The 15,894-nt window shown below is 38.6% G+C and overlaps 1 protein-coding gene across 1 annotated transcript in view; it reads left to right on the forward strand.

Annotated features, from left to right (window-relative positions):
* Positions 1 to 15,894, forward strand: part of DEUP1 (deuterosome assembly protein 1) — a 107,648-nt gene that overhangs the window by 26,163 nt on the left and 65,591 nt on the right. The window contains exons 5-6 of the mRNA XM_064289542.1: positions 10,761 to 10,932; positions 12,508 to 12,603. Of these exons, the coding sequence (XP_064145612.1) occupies positions 10,761 to 10,932; positions 12,508 to 12,603 (268 nt within the window). The remainder of the gene's footprint in view (positions 1 to 10,760; positions 10,933 to 12,507; positions 12,604 to 15,894) is intronic.

Genomic DNA, 15,894 nt, shown 5'->3' on the forward strand with positions numbered 1-15,894 from the left:
GATAACCAACTACCTGGACACCTGAGCTGAATCCATATAACAAAAATGAATAGACTCTAGGCTGATATACCTGATAACAGCTCTAGCCACATGATGACAGGATATTAGAGCTTCAAAGGTGGAAATAATCAAGCTAACTCACTCAAGCAACCTATCTGGGGAGATCAAAAGAAAACAAAGCAAGAAGCTAGGATACAGTGAGCAAACATAAAATGAACTAATACAGTAACTTATAGATGGCTCAGAGACAGCAGTCAATATCAAATCACATAAAGAGGCAGACCATGATCACTTCAGCAACCTCTCAAAACAAAGAATCAAGGGATCTTCAGGATGAAGGTGCTTTCCTGGAATTACTGGATGCAGAATACAAAAGATTAGTATACAGAACTCTTCCAGACATCAGGAAAGAGATCAGGCAATATGCAGAACAAGCCATAGAACACATATATAAAGCAGTTGAAGAAATTTAAAAGGTTATTCAAAAACATAATGAAAAATTTAATAACCTGCAAGAATCCATAGAGACACAGCCAGAAATTCAGAAGATTAACAATAAAATTACAGAATTAGACAACTCAATAGAAAGTCAGAGGAGCAGAACCGAGCAAGTGGAAGGCAGAATTGGTGAGACTGAAGATAAAGAAAGCACTTGGCATCAATATATTTGAAGAAAAGTCAGATAAAAGCACTAAAAAAAAAAAGAAAAAACCCTAAGAATCATGTGAAAATCTATCAAGAGAAATAACCTATGAGTGATTGGAATACGAGAACAAGGAGGGATAAAGAAAATACAGAGAGAATTTTTGATGATTTGTTGGCAGAAAACTTCCCTGATATCGTGAAAGATGAGAAGATATCTATCCAAGATGCTCATTGAACTCCACATAAGGTAGATATTAAAAGAAAGTCACCAAGACATGTTATAATCAAACTTGCCAAAACCAAAGATAAAGAGAGAACTTTAAGAGCAATTAGGGGTAAATGAAGAATCACCTACAAAGGAGAGTCAATAAGAATAAGCTCGGACTACTCGGCAGAAACCATGCAGGCAAGAAGGCAATGGGATGACTTACATAAAGCATTGAAGGAAAAAAATTGCCAGCCAAGAACCATATATCCAGCAAAACTGTCTCAAATATGAAGGTGAGGTTAGGACATTTCCAGATTAACAGAAGTTTAGGGAATTGGTAAAAACCAACCCAAAACTACAAGAAATACTAAAGGGAGTTCTCTGGTTAGAAAATCAATGATATCACATATCAACCCAAGACTAGAACACTGGACAGAGTAATCAGATATCAACCCAGGTAGGGAAATCACAAAAATAAATCAAGATAAAAAAACACTCAAAACAGGGAAACAGATGTCATTATGTAAAAGATTAAAACAATAAAAATAGACTAAGAAATGTAGTCATAGATCTTTCACATGCGGAGGAAGACAAGGCGATATAAAGCAATAAAAGTTAGGTTTAAACTTAGAAAAACAGGGGTAAATATTAAGGTAACCACAAAAGAGACAAACTACCCTACTCATCAAAATAAAATACAAGAAAAACACAGATGCAGCAGAAACAAAATCAACAACAAATAAGAGGGAAAGACAGTATACAAACTACTCAGCACAAAAAATTAAGTGGGAAACTGTCAATAACACACAAAAAAAGACATCAAAATGACAGCATTAAACTCATATCTATCCATAATTACGCTGAATTTAAATGGTCTAAATGCACCAATAAAGAGACAGAGTGGCAGAATGGATAAAAAACACAAACCGTGTATATGCTGCCTACAAGAGACACACCTTAGACTTAGAGACACAAACAAAAACTCAAAGGACAGGAAAAAATACATCAAGCAAACAACAATCAAAAAAGAGCAGGAGTGCCAATATTAATTTCTGACAAAATAGACTTTAAATCCACCACAAAGGATAAGGAAGGGCACTATATAATTATTAAACGGACAATATATCAGGAGGATATAACCATATTAAATATTTATGCGCCCAGTGACAGGGCTAAAAGATGCATAAAACAAACTCTAACAGCATTAAAAAGTGAGATAGACAGCTCCACAATTATAGTAGGAAACTTCAACACACCACTCAATAAAGACACAGAAGATCTAAATGCCACAATCAACCAACTTGACCTCATAGATATATACAGAACACTGCACCCAACAGCAGCCAAGTATACTTTCTTTTCCAACACACATGGAACATTCTCTCGAATAGACTACATTTTAGGTCATAAAGCAAGCCTTGGAAGAATCCGAAGCATCAAAATATTACAAAGCATCTTCTCTGACCATAAGGCCATAAAAGTAGAAATCAATAACAGAAAAAGCAGGCAAAAGAAATCAAACACTTGGAAACTAAACAATACCCTGCTAAAAAATGACTGGGTTATAGAAGACATTAAGGATGGAATTAATCCAATGAGAATGAAAACAGTTCCTATCAGAATCTTTGGGACACAGCAAAAGCAACGCTCAGAGGTCAATTTATATCAATAAATGCACACATCCGAAAAGAAGAAAGGGCCGAAATCAAAGAATTATCCATACAACTTGAACAAATAGAGAGCAACAAAAGAAATCCTCAAGCACCAGAAGAAAGCAAATAACAAAAATTAGAGCAGAATTCAATGAAAAAGAAAAACAATTGAAAGAGTTAACAAGACCAAGAGCTGTTTCTTTGAAAAATTTACAAAATTGATAAACTATTGGCCAAACTGACAAAAGAAAAACAAGAGGAAGCAAATAACCTGAATAAAAAATGAGATGGGTGATACCACAGCAGACCCAACTGAAATTAAAAGAATCATATCAGACTACTATGAAAAATTGTACTCTAACAAATTTGAAAACCTAGAAGAAATGGATGAATTTCCAGAAACACACTACCTACCTAAACTAACACAAACAGAGGTAGAACAACTAAATAGACCCATAACAAAAGAAGAGATTGAAAAGGTAGTTTAAAAACTCCCAACAAAAAAAAAGCCCTGGTCTGGACAGCTTCACTGCAGAGTTCTACCAAACTTTCAGAGAAGAGTTAACATCACTACTACTAAAGGCATTTCAGAGCATGGAAAAGAACGGAATACTCCCAAACTCATTCTATGAAGCCAGCATATCTCTGATATCAAAACCAGATAAAGATACCACAAAAAAGAAGATTACAGACCTATATCCCTCATGAACTTAGATGCAAAAATCCTCAACAAAATTCTAGCCAATAGAATTCAACAACATATCAAAAAAATAATTCGCCATGACCAAGTGGGATTCATAACAGGTATGCAGGGATGGTTCAACATTAGAAAAACAATGTAATCCATCATATAAATAAAAGACAAGAACCACATGATCTTATCAATTGATGCAGAAAACGCATTTGACAAAGTCCAACACCAATTTGTGATAAAATCAGCAAAATAGGAATAGAAGGAAAATTTCTCAACATAATAAAAGGCGTTTATACAAAGCCAACAGGCAACATCATCCTAAATGGAGAGAGTCTGAAAACATTCACCCTGAGATCAGGAACCAGACAAGGATGCCCTTTATCACCACTCTTATTCAACATTGTGTTGGAGGTCCTAGCCAGAGCAATTAGGCTAGATAAAGAAATAAAGGACAACCAGATTGGTAAGGAAGAAGTAAAAGTATCTCTATTTGCAGATGACATGATCTTATACACAGAAAACCCTAAGGAATCCTCAAGAAAACTACTGAAACTAATAGAAGAGTTCAGCAGAGTATCAGGATACAAGATAAACATACAAAAATCTGTTGGATTCCTCTACACAAACAAAAAGAACATTGAAGAGGAAATCACCAAAGCAATACCATTTACAATAGCCCCCATGAAGATAAAATACTTAGGAATGAATCTTACCAGAGATGTAAAAGACCTATGCAAAGAAAACTACAAAACACTACTGCAGGAAACCAAAAGAGACCTACATAAATGGGAAAACATACCTTGCTCATGGATAGGAAGACTGAACCTTGTAAAAATGTCTATTCTACCAAAAGGCATTTATAGATACAATGCAATTCCGATCCAAGTTCCTACAACATTTTTTAATGAGATGGAGAAACAAATGACCAACTTCATATGGAAGGGAAAGAGACCCCAGATAAGTAAAACATTACTGAAAAAGAAGAACAAAGTGGGAGGGCTCACTCTACCTGATTTTAGAAACTACTATACCACCACAGTAGTCAAAACAGCCTGGTACTGGCACCACAACAGACACATAGACCAATGGAACAGAATTGAGAATCCAGACATAAATCTATCCGCATAAGAGCAGCTGATATTTGACAAATGCCCAAAGTGAGTTAATTGGGGAAAAGACAGTCTGTTTAACAAATGGGGCTGGCATAACTGGATATCCACCTGCAAAAAAAATGAAACAAGACCCATACCTAACACCATGCACAAACACTAACTCAAAATGGATCAAAGGCCTAAATATAAAATGTAAAGCGATAAAGATCGTCGAAGAAAAAAATATGGACAACACTGGGAGCCCTTATACATGGCATAAACAGTATACAAAACATTACTAACAGTGCAGAAGAGAAACTAGATAACTGGGAGCTCCTAAAAATCTATGCTCATCCAGAGACTTCACCAAAAGAGTAAAAAGATTACCTATAGACTGGGAAAAAATTTTTAGTTATGACATTTCTGAGCAGCGTCTGATCTCTAAAATCTACATGATACTGCAAAAACTCAACTACAAAAAAGATAAATAACCCAATTAAAAAATGGGCAAAGAAGACATTCAGGTATCTAACAGATACATGAGGAAATGTTTAAGACCATTAGCCATTAGAGAAATGCAAATCAAAACTACAATGAGATTCCATCTCACTCCAACAAGGCTAGCATAAATCCAAAAAACACAAAATAATAAATGTTGGAGAGGTTGTGGAGAGACTGGAACTCTTACACACTGTTAGTGGGAATGTAAAATGGTACAACCACTTTGGAAATTGATTTGGCACTTCCTTAAAAAACTAGAAATAGAACTACCATAGGATCCAGCAATCCCACTCCTTGGAATATATCCTAGAGAAATAAGAGCCTTTACACAAACAGGTATATGCACACCCACGTTCACTGCAGCACTGTTTATAATAGCAAAAAGATGGAAGCAACCAAAGTGCCCATCGACAGATGAATGGATAAATTATGATATATTCACACAATGGAATTACTACACATTGATAAAGGACAACGATGAATCCATGAAACATTTCATAAGATGGAGGAATCTGGAAGGCATTATGCTGAGTGAAATTTGTCATTTGCAAAAGGACAAATATTGTATGAGACCACTATTATAAGAACTGGAGACACAGTTTAAACAGAGAAGAAAATATTCTCTGCTGGTTACAAGAGCAGGGAGGGAGGGAAGGAAAGGGCTTTTCACTAATTAAATAGTAGATAAGAACTATTTTAGGTGAAGGGAAAGACAACACACAATACAGGAGAGGTCAGCACAACTGAACTAAACCAAAAGCAAAGAGGTTTCCTGAATGAACTGAATGCTTCAAAGGCCACCGTAGTAGGGGCAGGGGTTTGGGGACCATGGTTTCCCGGGACATCAACTGGCATAATTAAATTTATTAAGAAAACATTCTGCATCCCACTTTGGAGAGTGGCGCCTGGGGTCTTAAACACTAGCAAGTGGCCATCGAAGATGCATCAATGAGTCTCAACCCACCTGGAGCAAAGGAGAATGAAGAACACACCAAAGACACAAGGTTATTGTGAGCCCAAGAGACAGAAAGGGCCGCATAAACCAGAGACTACATCAGCCTGAGACCAGAAGAACTAGATGGTGCCCTGGCTACAACCAATGACTGCCCTGACAGGCAACACAACAGAGAACCCCTGAAGGAGCAGGAGAGCAGTGGAATGCAGACCTCAAATTCTCATAAAAGGACCAGACTTAATGGTCTGACTGAGACTAGAAGGGCCATGGAGGTCATGATCCCCAGGCCTTCTGGTAGCCCAAGACAGGAACCATTCCCAGAGCCAACTCTTCAGGCAGGGATTGGACTGGACTATGGGATAGAAAATGATACTAGTGAGGAGTGAGCTTTTTTGATCAAGTAGACACATGAGACTATGTGGGCAGCTTCTGTCTGAATGGGAGATGAGAGGGCAGAGGGGGTCAGAAGCTGGCTGAATGGATGTGAAAATAGAGTGCCACCTTATTAGGGGGAGAGCAACTAGGAGTATATAGCAAGGTATATATAAATTTTTGTATGAGAGACTGACTTTATTTGTAAACTTTGACTTAAAGCACAATCAAAATTAAAAAAAAAAAAAAAAGAAGAATCTGGAAGAGATTCTTAGTGGTTTGTGAGCAACCAGAAGAAAAATCAGTGGCCCCTGGGGCTCAGGGTAGATGCCCCTGACCATTCCATACTAGACCAGCCTCATTTCCCAGGGTTCTGTACTGATGCATCAGGGAAACATAATAGTTAAGAGTTGTATTTGGGTTTTGGCATGCTATTTCACAGGGCTTTTCATATTTTCATGGGAAAGAAAGAAAAATGCAAGATTAAGTGAATTAGTATCTGATTATAATAACAAATAACCAATGAAGAGCTCTACTCTGACCATGAAGAGCTTGGTACTGGAATGCCATAAGGCTCTGTCCTCCACTCTGTACTTTATGGCATCTTAACAGTGACTTGGATGAAAACAATATATATATAATATTTTGTTTTATATATATATATATAACAGTTAGTGCTTATCAAGTTCATAGAAGAGACAAAATTGAGAGATAAAGTGAATATATTGACAGAAACAGGGCCCCAAAATATAAGATGTTATCTCCTTTAGGAAAGCTCCCATGATAGCCCACTTCTCCAAGTCTGTATTCCCTAGCCCTCTTTCCCCCAAATAGCCTGCATTTATTTAGCAGTCTCTTCTTGTGCCTGTCCGCCTTGCAAGTCTCTGCCTGTGCAGGAGATTGGTCTTGTGTGTCTATTTCCTCATACCTCACACAGTGGAGTCAGTTGCTGAATGAATGTTTGCTGCAAGAACTAGTGATGATGACCCAAATTGAAAGGCTGAAACTATGAAATATTTAATAAGGATAAATATAAAACCTTGCACTTGGATGCCCTGCAAAAAAAAAAAAAAATTGAATACATACAAGATAGTGAAGAAGTGACATCCATGAAAAAGAAAAGGTTTTCACTATCTTTACCCACCCCCACCCCCCCACCCCCACTCAAAAGATATGAGAGTCCCCCTCTGAGCTGATTAGGCCATCCCTGTTGTATAATGTTAAAGTTGTGAATGGTACATTTCAAGGAGGGAATTGACAAACAGAAACTTGCTCAGAGGAGAGCCACCAGAATTATGAAGGACCTGCAGATCTTACCATTGTCATTCATTTCTTCATTCACTCAACAGATACATATTAAGCATCCAGTATTTTCCAGGCAGTGTGGTAGGTATTGAGTATAGAGTGGTGGGGACGGGGGGAATAATCTCTAGAAGCACTGAAGGAAATAAAGATGTTTGTGGAAATAAATAAGTGAGAACAAATGAAGGCTATTTATTCAGAGCCTTCTATAGAAAGGATGTCAGCCACCACCACTTACATCTGGCAGACTCAAAGGCAGGCAGGGGGAGTGGGAAAGCTTCAGAATAAAAGAAATAGAAGGCTTTAGGTATACTTTGACTTAGCCTGCTGAAGGCAGGCTAAGTAGAAGCAGGGTATCTTACATGGTTTGTTTGGGGAGCATATTTGGCCTTTTTCTGGTTTGTCCTGAGTTGGAAGCAGGGGCAAAAAACAGGAAGCTGGTAGTCATTGACCAAGTTCTGACTGTTCTGCAGGGGTTGTGATTTGGCTTCCCAGGCTGGTTGCTTAGAGGTTGTGAGTCAGAGTTCTGTTGTGATATATGGTCTAGTTGTTGTCCATTTGTATATTCAGCACCTCATATTGAACACTGAAAAAAGAAGATTCAGGAAAGAGTCAGGAGGTACATTGACAACGGTATTCAGCAGATTGGTAATTGTATTCAGGTACTTGAAGGTCTACCATGTTGGATAGGCATTTGTTCTGCATGGTCTCAAGGGATCAAATTAGGACCAGTGGCTTGAACAAGGAAAAGCCTTTCAAGTCAATGTAAGAAGAGCTTTCTCAACTCATTGCTATCTCAGACAGTGGTTACCTGCTACTAGAAGAATTCAGACCTAGGCTGCATGACCTCTTGACAGTGATACTGCAAAACAGCTCATAAACTTTAGCATGTATCAGAATCACTTGATACTTAATATTATTGATGAAGAATCTTGGGCTTTGTCCTAGAACTACTGAATCTGATCAATAGGGTATGGCAAATGATTCTCTTAAGAAACATTTGGATGGGTGGTTGGATTAGATGGCTTCTAAGATTATTTCCACTCCAAGAGTCTAAGATTCTAACTTTTGCATAACATAGTCACAACAGGAAATAAACCATTCATTTATTTTACAATATTGATTGAGTAGCTTACAGTATGCCCACATTCTACTTGTGGTCTACATTTTAATTCCATTAGTATGGTGCATCCCTGCATGCTGAAGAGATAGGAATAAAAATAAGGTATTCATTCTTCAAAGATTTATCAAGCATCTACTATGTGCTGGAGCATTGTGCCAGGCTCTGGTAAGATGGTGATGAACAAGACTGATATAGTCCTTGTTCTTTCACAGCTTACATTAGCAGAAAAAATAGACAAACAGTATTTACAGTAAAGGGTGGTACATGTTGTTACGAAAAAGAGAAAATGGTGAGAAAACACCAGGTCATAGTTCCCCCCCCCCCATATCATAGCTCCAATTAAAATTCAATTAGGTTGTTTATAGAGAAATTAGTACTTCCTTTCCTCAAATTTGCTTTAGTTTTTAAGTAAAAATTGAGACTCTGGACCTTATTCTAGGAATGCTAGGAGAAAGCTTCAGAATGGTACTTTATACTTAAAACCTCTTTAATCAAAACTGGCAAGTCTATGTTGAATAAAATAATCAAAGGGACGTTCTTTATTCAGGTTGGCTCTGGGTATCTTAGAAAGTGATTCTGGGAATTCAGGATTTTTTGGGTCCTATTGCAATGGAGATAATTTATACTTTATTTTCCAAGCGAGTTCTTATTCAGAATACCATGTCTTTTGTTGTGTGTATGCAAGAAGGAGCATAAGATGGGAAGCAGCTGCCTAGGATCTAGTTCTGGCTCTAGTTTGGCTCTTCTACTAATTAGCTATATGACCTTGGACTTGTCTAGGCTTTAGTTTTTTTCAAAATGCTAAATGATCCTTAATTAGCACTAGAATTCTGATTTGGTAGAACTATATGGAGGAAATGATGTCATTTTGCACCTGTCTCTCCCTCCTGCCATCTCTTAGCCACAAAAATATATTAGAAGCCCCATCACTACTGTTGAGTGAATGCTAAAATAACTTGCTTTTCTAATCTGGGCATCTGTGTGCTGAAGCGGTAAATTTCAGTATCCACCTCTTTATCCCATCTGAGTGACTGGACTTAATGCCAGGTCCCTAGGGAAAGAATAGTTCGGCTCCTTTGAAGGAGAACCTTGACGTAGGTAGTAATTCTAGCTGTTACCAAGGGTCTTGATTCAAACACAGTTGACCTTCCCAACAACAACAACAAAAACTACAAACTAGCTTCTGTTGAGTCATTTTCAACTTGTGGTGACTGTACACATGTCAGAGTAGAACTCTGCTCTATAGGATTTTCAGTGGCTGATAGGGTCACTGTGAGTCGGAATCGACTCGAAGGCAGTGGGTTTTTTTTGGGGGGATCTTTTGGAAGTAAATCATCAGGCCTTTTTTCCAAGGTGCCTCTGAGTGCGTTAACCATTTGCGCCACCCAGAGACTCCATAGATCCTCCTTATTGTTGTTGTTAGGTGCCATGGAGTCAGTTCCAACTCATAGTGGCCCTATGTACAATAGGACGAAACACTGCCCAGTCCTGCACCATCCTCACAATCGTTGTTATGCTTAAGCCCATTGTTGCAGCCACTGTATCAGTCCATCTCATTGAGGATCTTCCTCTTTTTTCACTGACCCTCTACTTTCCCGAACATGATGTCCTTCTCCAGGGACTGATCCCTCCCTCCTGAATCTAAGATATTGTTACTTATCTGGTAGTATCTCCACTGCTTAAACACTCATACTGTGCCCCCACCTGCCTGATCAAATTCCTCCGAAACTGACACCAGACAGATCATGCCACGTTCCCCTGCTTGAGGAGCAGCGCTATAACCCACTTAGCACCCTCGGATCTGGTCTTACCTCACCCAGGCTTGCCCTTCTATCCTTGCTAGGCCATGATGGCAATCCCAATTAGCCTGCAGTCAAATGTCCTCCAGTTAGGATAGATGTGGGTGCATGTATATTTATACTTAAGAGTATCATCGGCCCTTAAACTGTCCTACCATTTTTCATAATTATTTTCCCTAGAACTAGCCAACTGTAAAAAATATTATTTTGAAAAACTAAATGTATATACACTGTTGGCACTGAAATTAGCTTTTAGTTTTAATTTTTAAAAATTAACCTGTCGCCTTCAGACTTCTTCCTATTCAACTGATTGACCAATTTGAGGTAATAATGATCAAGCTATTCAATCAAGGGAATAATTTTTCTTGCCCTCACATTTCACTCCTTTTTAATGTATTTTATTTTTCTACAATTCCAGAGCTTCTCCTTGTGAGGCTGAGCTTCAGGAATTGATGGAACAAATTGACATCATGGTGAGCAACAAAAAATTGGACTGGGAAAGGAAGATGCGGGCTTTAGAGACTCGATTAGACCTTCGGGATCAAGAGTTGGCAAATGCACAAACTTGTTTGGATCAGAAAGGTCAAGAGGTACGTACTGAATACATGTGTTAACAAATCACTAATTCCTCAGACTTTTATAAATAGTATTTGTTCTATCAGAATGTGTTTTTCATCATACATACTTTTTATCAGACATCAGCAGCAGCATTTATTTTTTGAAATGTCTGTCAGCAAATAGTGTGCTAAATGTGTTCCATCAAAGAATCGACAGCCAGAGCCTAAACCCACAGAAATTTGCTGATGCTGACAGACATATAGAGTCAATTCCATCTAGAAAAGTAAACACACGTTTAATGTAGGTGTGAAATAAATACTGTTTGCAAGCAAAGATGTAAGTGCTTCTGCTGCTATAGAATCAAAGAAGTAGTCATCAAAGCTGTGTCTTCGGACAAGGTGGCACTCAGGAACGTTTGTGTCTTCTGCTCGGAAAATATTTCCTGAAGGAAGTAAAATGCCAGAAATTGATTATAGGACAAAGGAAAAAAGAGTTTGGTAAAGGTGTGTGTGTAACCCCAGACCACCCACTTTTAATTTGGCTCTCTGAGCCCTTTCTAGGCTGCTCACTGCCAAGCTGGAGATCACAGGAGAATGTATGCATATTCTCAGGGCTGTGAAGAAGTTCAGGAAGACCATCTGCTTTAAATAATGTGGATTTTTGTGTTTGTGAATTTTTCTTTTGTGCTAGTCATAAATGTTTACTAATCATATACTAAAACAATAACTCGCTCATCAACCATGTGCCTATTGTTACTGTTTCTCAGTGGAATTTAGGGTCCACAGGAATCAAGTACTTGGCATCTATTTTCTCCTCACGGTGGAGCTGTGTCATCAGACCTGACATATGCAAGGATCTGTTCTTTCACCTCTATACCTGAAATGACACAGATGTGCAAACAGGTGCCTCACCTGCTTTTTAAGCAGACAAATGCTACAAGCCAAATCCTTAGACATTCTTTCATATGTTAGTAATTAGAAAAATGTAACAAGTATTCCGTAGCACCACCAAAGCAGAGCTCTCATTGAAGGTTGTTATTGTTAGGTGCCGTCAAGTAGATTTCAACTCATAGTGACCCCATGGGACAGAGGAGAACTACCCCATAGGGTTTCCTAGGGTGTAATCTTTACAGAAGCAGACCTCCAGATCTTTGTCCCACACACAGAACCACTGGGTGGGTTCGAACCGCCAACATTTGTTAGCAGCTGAGCACTTAATTGTTGTCCCACCAGGTATCCTTCCCATCGAAGGCATTAGGGCCTTGAAAAACACCTGAAATATGTCAGTAGAGTAATGATGTCAGATACACCTCCCAAAAAGACAATACAAAGCAAATTCTAATCCTTAATTTAAATGTAACGATGGTAAGGATCTTTGGTTCAGCGCCCATACTGTGCTGTCCCAGTGTGTACCCAGTGGAATAGTGCAGGCAATGTTCAGTTTTTGTGCACTTAATTATTAATAGCTTATTTCAGGAACTGCAATACAAATATTTATTCTGGTTTGGTACAGCAGTTTTATTTGAATTGCACTCCTCTTTTGTACATTTTCTGATTTTGTCAGGCAAAATTTAGAAGCAGCAAAATCAAACTTCATTCTTAATGCAGGTGGGGTTACTTCGCCAGAAGCTGGACAGTCTGGAAAAATGTAACCTAGCAATGACTCAGAATTATGAAGGACAACTTCAGACACTAAAAGCTCAAGTAAGGAAACTTCTTACAATTTAATATCACAAATTTCGATGTGTGCCATTGACCTGTAAATGATGTTAATTTTATTTAAATGATTGTTTTTAATGCAAGCAAAAGTTTTTGTTATTTTAGTTACAGATGACGGGTTTGATCTTTTCCTTCATTGTTTTAGATGTAATGATTTTTGTCTCTTTTACTGGATTGCCAATTTTGTATCCCTTTAACTGGTAGCACAGCGCTAGATTACTAACTCTATGCTCTCAGGAGACCTGTGGTTAATTAAATGATAATAATTTTGCTGAAGATCATTCAAAAATGGCTGCAGCAGTATATCAACAGGGAACTGCCAGAAATTCAGGCCGGTTTCAGAAGAGGACGTGGAACCAGGGATATCATAGCTGATGTCAGATGGATCCTGGCTGAAAGCAGAGAATACCAGAAGGATGTTTACCTGTGTTTTATTGACTATGCAAAGGCATTTGACTGTGTGGATCATAACAAATTATGGATAGCATTGTGAAGAACGGGAATTCCAGAACACTTAATTGTGCTCATGAGGAACCTTTACATAGATCAAGAGGCAGTTGTTCAGACAGAACAAGGGGATACTGATTGGTTTAAAGTCAGGAAAGGTGTGCGTCAGGCTTGTATTCTTTCACCATACCTATTTCATCTGTATGCTGAGCAAATAATCCAAGAAGCTGGACTTTTTAAAGAAGGACAGGGCATCAGGATTGGAGGAAGACTCATTAACAACCTGTGTTATGCAGATGACACAACCTTGCTTGCTGAAAGTGAAGAAGACTTGAAGCACTTACTAATGAAGATCAAAGACCACAGCCTTCAGTATGGATTGCACCTCAACATAAAGAAAACAAAAAACCTCACAACTGGACCAGTGAGCAACATCATGATAAACGCAGAAAAGATTGAAGTTGTCAAGGATTTCATTTTACTTGGATCCACAACCAACAGCCATGGAAGCAGCAGTCAAGAAATCAAAAGGTGCATTGCATTGGGTAAATCTGCTGCAAAGGACCTCTTTAAAGTGTTGAAGGGCAAAGATGTCACCTTGAAGACTAAGGTGTGCCTGACCCAAGCCATGGTATTTTCAATCGCATCATACGCATATGAAAGCTGAACAGTGAATAAGGAAGACCGAAGAAGAATCGACGCCTTTGAATTGTGGTGTTGGCAAAGAATATTGAATCTACCATGGACTGCCAAAAGAACGAACAAATCTGTCTTGGAAGAAGTACACCCAGAATGCTCCTTAGAAGCAAAGATGGCAAGACTGCATCTTACATACTTTGGACATGTTGTCAGGAAGGATCAGTCCCTGGAGAAGGACATCATGCTTGGCAGAGTACAGGGTCAGCGGAAAAGAGGAAGACCCTCAACGAGTGGATTGACACAGTGGCTGCAACAATGAGCTCAAGCATAAGAATGATTGTAAGGATGGCTCAGGACTGGGCAGTGTTTCGTTCTGTTGTGCATAGGGTCTCTGTAAGTCAGAACTGACTCGACAGCACCTAACAACAGCAACAACAATTATGTGAACAAAATACAAAAAACAAAATTACCTTTTGGGATCATCACTCCCTAATAAGGATGTCCTTTAGTCTGTGGCAATTTAAAATATCAAAGTTTGCTATTATGAAATAGTGAACTGAAAAAATAAAACTATCTTTTATTACCTTGACACTTCTAGAACTATTTCATAAATGATAAGGTGTTTCTGAATATGTGATGAGAGGGATACTAATTTCTTTCTTATTTATCCCTCTACCTCCGCGCTGGGCTGCAATTACCACTGCACATGGAGCAGTAATTATCTAAGCATCTCAGACTCAGTAGATGTTATAATTTTGCTTAACTTGGTAAATGAATCAATGGGAAATATGGTTTATTATTATGCAAGGTTTAGTATTGTTGTTGTTGTTAAGTGCTGTTGAGTTGGTTCCGACTCATGGTGACCCTATATACAACAGAACAAAACACTGCCCAGTCCTGCGCCATCTTCACAATCGTTGCTATGTTTGAGCCCATTGTTGCTGCCACCGTGTCACTCCATCTCATTGGTGGTCTTCTTCTTTTTTGCTGACCCTCTTACTTTACCAAGAATGATGTCCTTCTCCAGGGACTGGTCCCTCCTGATAACATGTCCAAAGTACATGAGACAAAGTCTCACCATCATCGTTTCTAAGGAGCATTCTGGCTGCACTTCTTCCGAAACAGATTTGTTCGTTCTCCTGGCAGTCCATGGTATATTCAATATCCATCACCAACACCATAATTCAGAGGCATCAGTTCCAGGTTTTCCATGCATATGAGGCACATGGCTTGTGTCAGGTGCACTCTAGTCTTCGAGATGACATCTTTTCTTTTTAACCCTTTAAAGAGGTCATTTGCAGTGGATTTGCCCAATGCAGTACATTGTTTGATTTCTTGACTGTTGCTTCCATGGGCATTGATGGCGGATCCAAATGAAATGAAATCTAAGGATTTTTGTTTTCTTTATGCTGGGGTGTAATCTATACTGAAGGCTGTAGTGTTTGGTCTTCATCAGTAAGTGCCTCAAGTCCCCTTCAATTTCAGCAAGCAAGGTTGTGTCATCTGCATAATGCAGGTTGCTAATGAGTCTTTCTCCAATCCCTATGCCATATTCCTCTTCATATAGTCCAGCTTCTTGGGTTATTTGCTTGGCATCTATACTGAATAAGTGTGGTGAAAGGATACGACCCTGATGCACACCTTTCCTGTTTTTAAACCACACAGTATCCCGTTGTTCTCATCTTTCTGGTATTCTCTACTTTCAGCCAATATCCATCTGACATCAGTAATGATATACCTCATTTCACATCCTCATCTGAGTCTGGCTTGAATTTTGGCAGTTCCCTGTCGATATACAACTGTTTTTGAATTATTTTCAGCAAAATTTTCTTGTGTGTGATGTTAATGAGTTTGTTCAATAGTTTTTCCATTCAGTTGGATCACCTTTCTTTGGAATGGGCACATATATGGATCTCTTCCAGTCAATTGGCCAGGTAGCTGTCTTCCAGATTTCTTGGCATAGATGAGTGAACATTTCCAGCATTGTATCCGTTTGTTGAAATATCTCAGTTGGTACTCTGTCAATTCCTGGAGTCTTGTTTTTTGCCAATGCTTTCAGTGCAGCTTGGGCTTCTTCCTTCAGTACCATCGGTTCTTGATCGTATACTACCTCCTGAAATGGTTGAACATCAACCAGTTCCTTTTGGTATTGTGACTCTGTGTATTCCTTCCATCTTCTGTTGATGCATG

Source organism: Loxodonta africana, chromosome 7 (genome assembly GCF_030014295.1).
Source record: "Loxodonta africana isolate mLoxAfr1 chromosome 7, mLoxAfr1.hap2, whole genome shotgun sequence".
In the NCBI taxonomy this organism is placed as follows: Eukaryota; Metazoa; Chordata; class Mammalia; order Proboscidea; family Elephantidae; genus Loxodonta; species Loxodonta africana.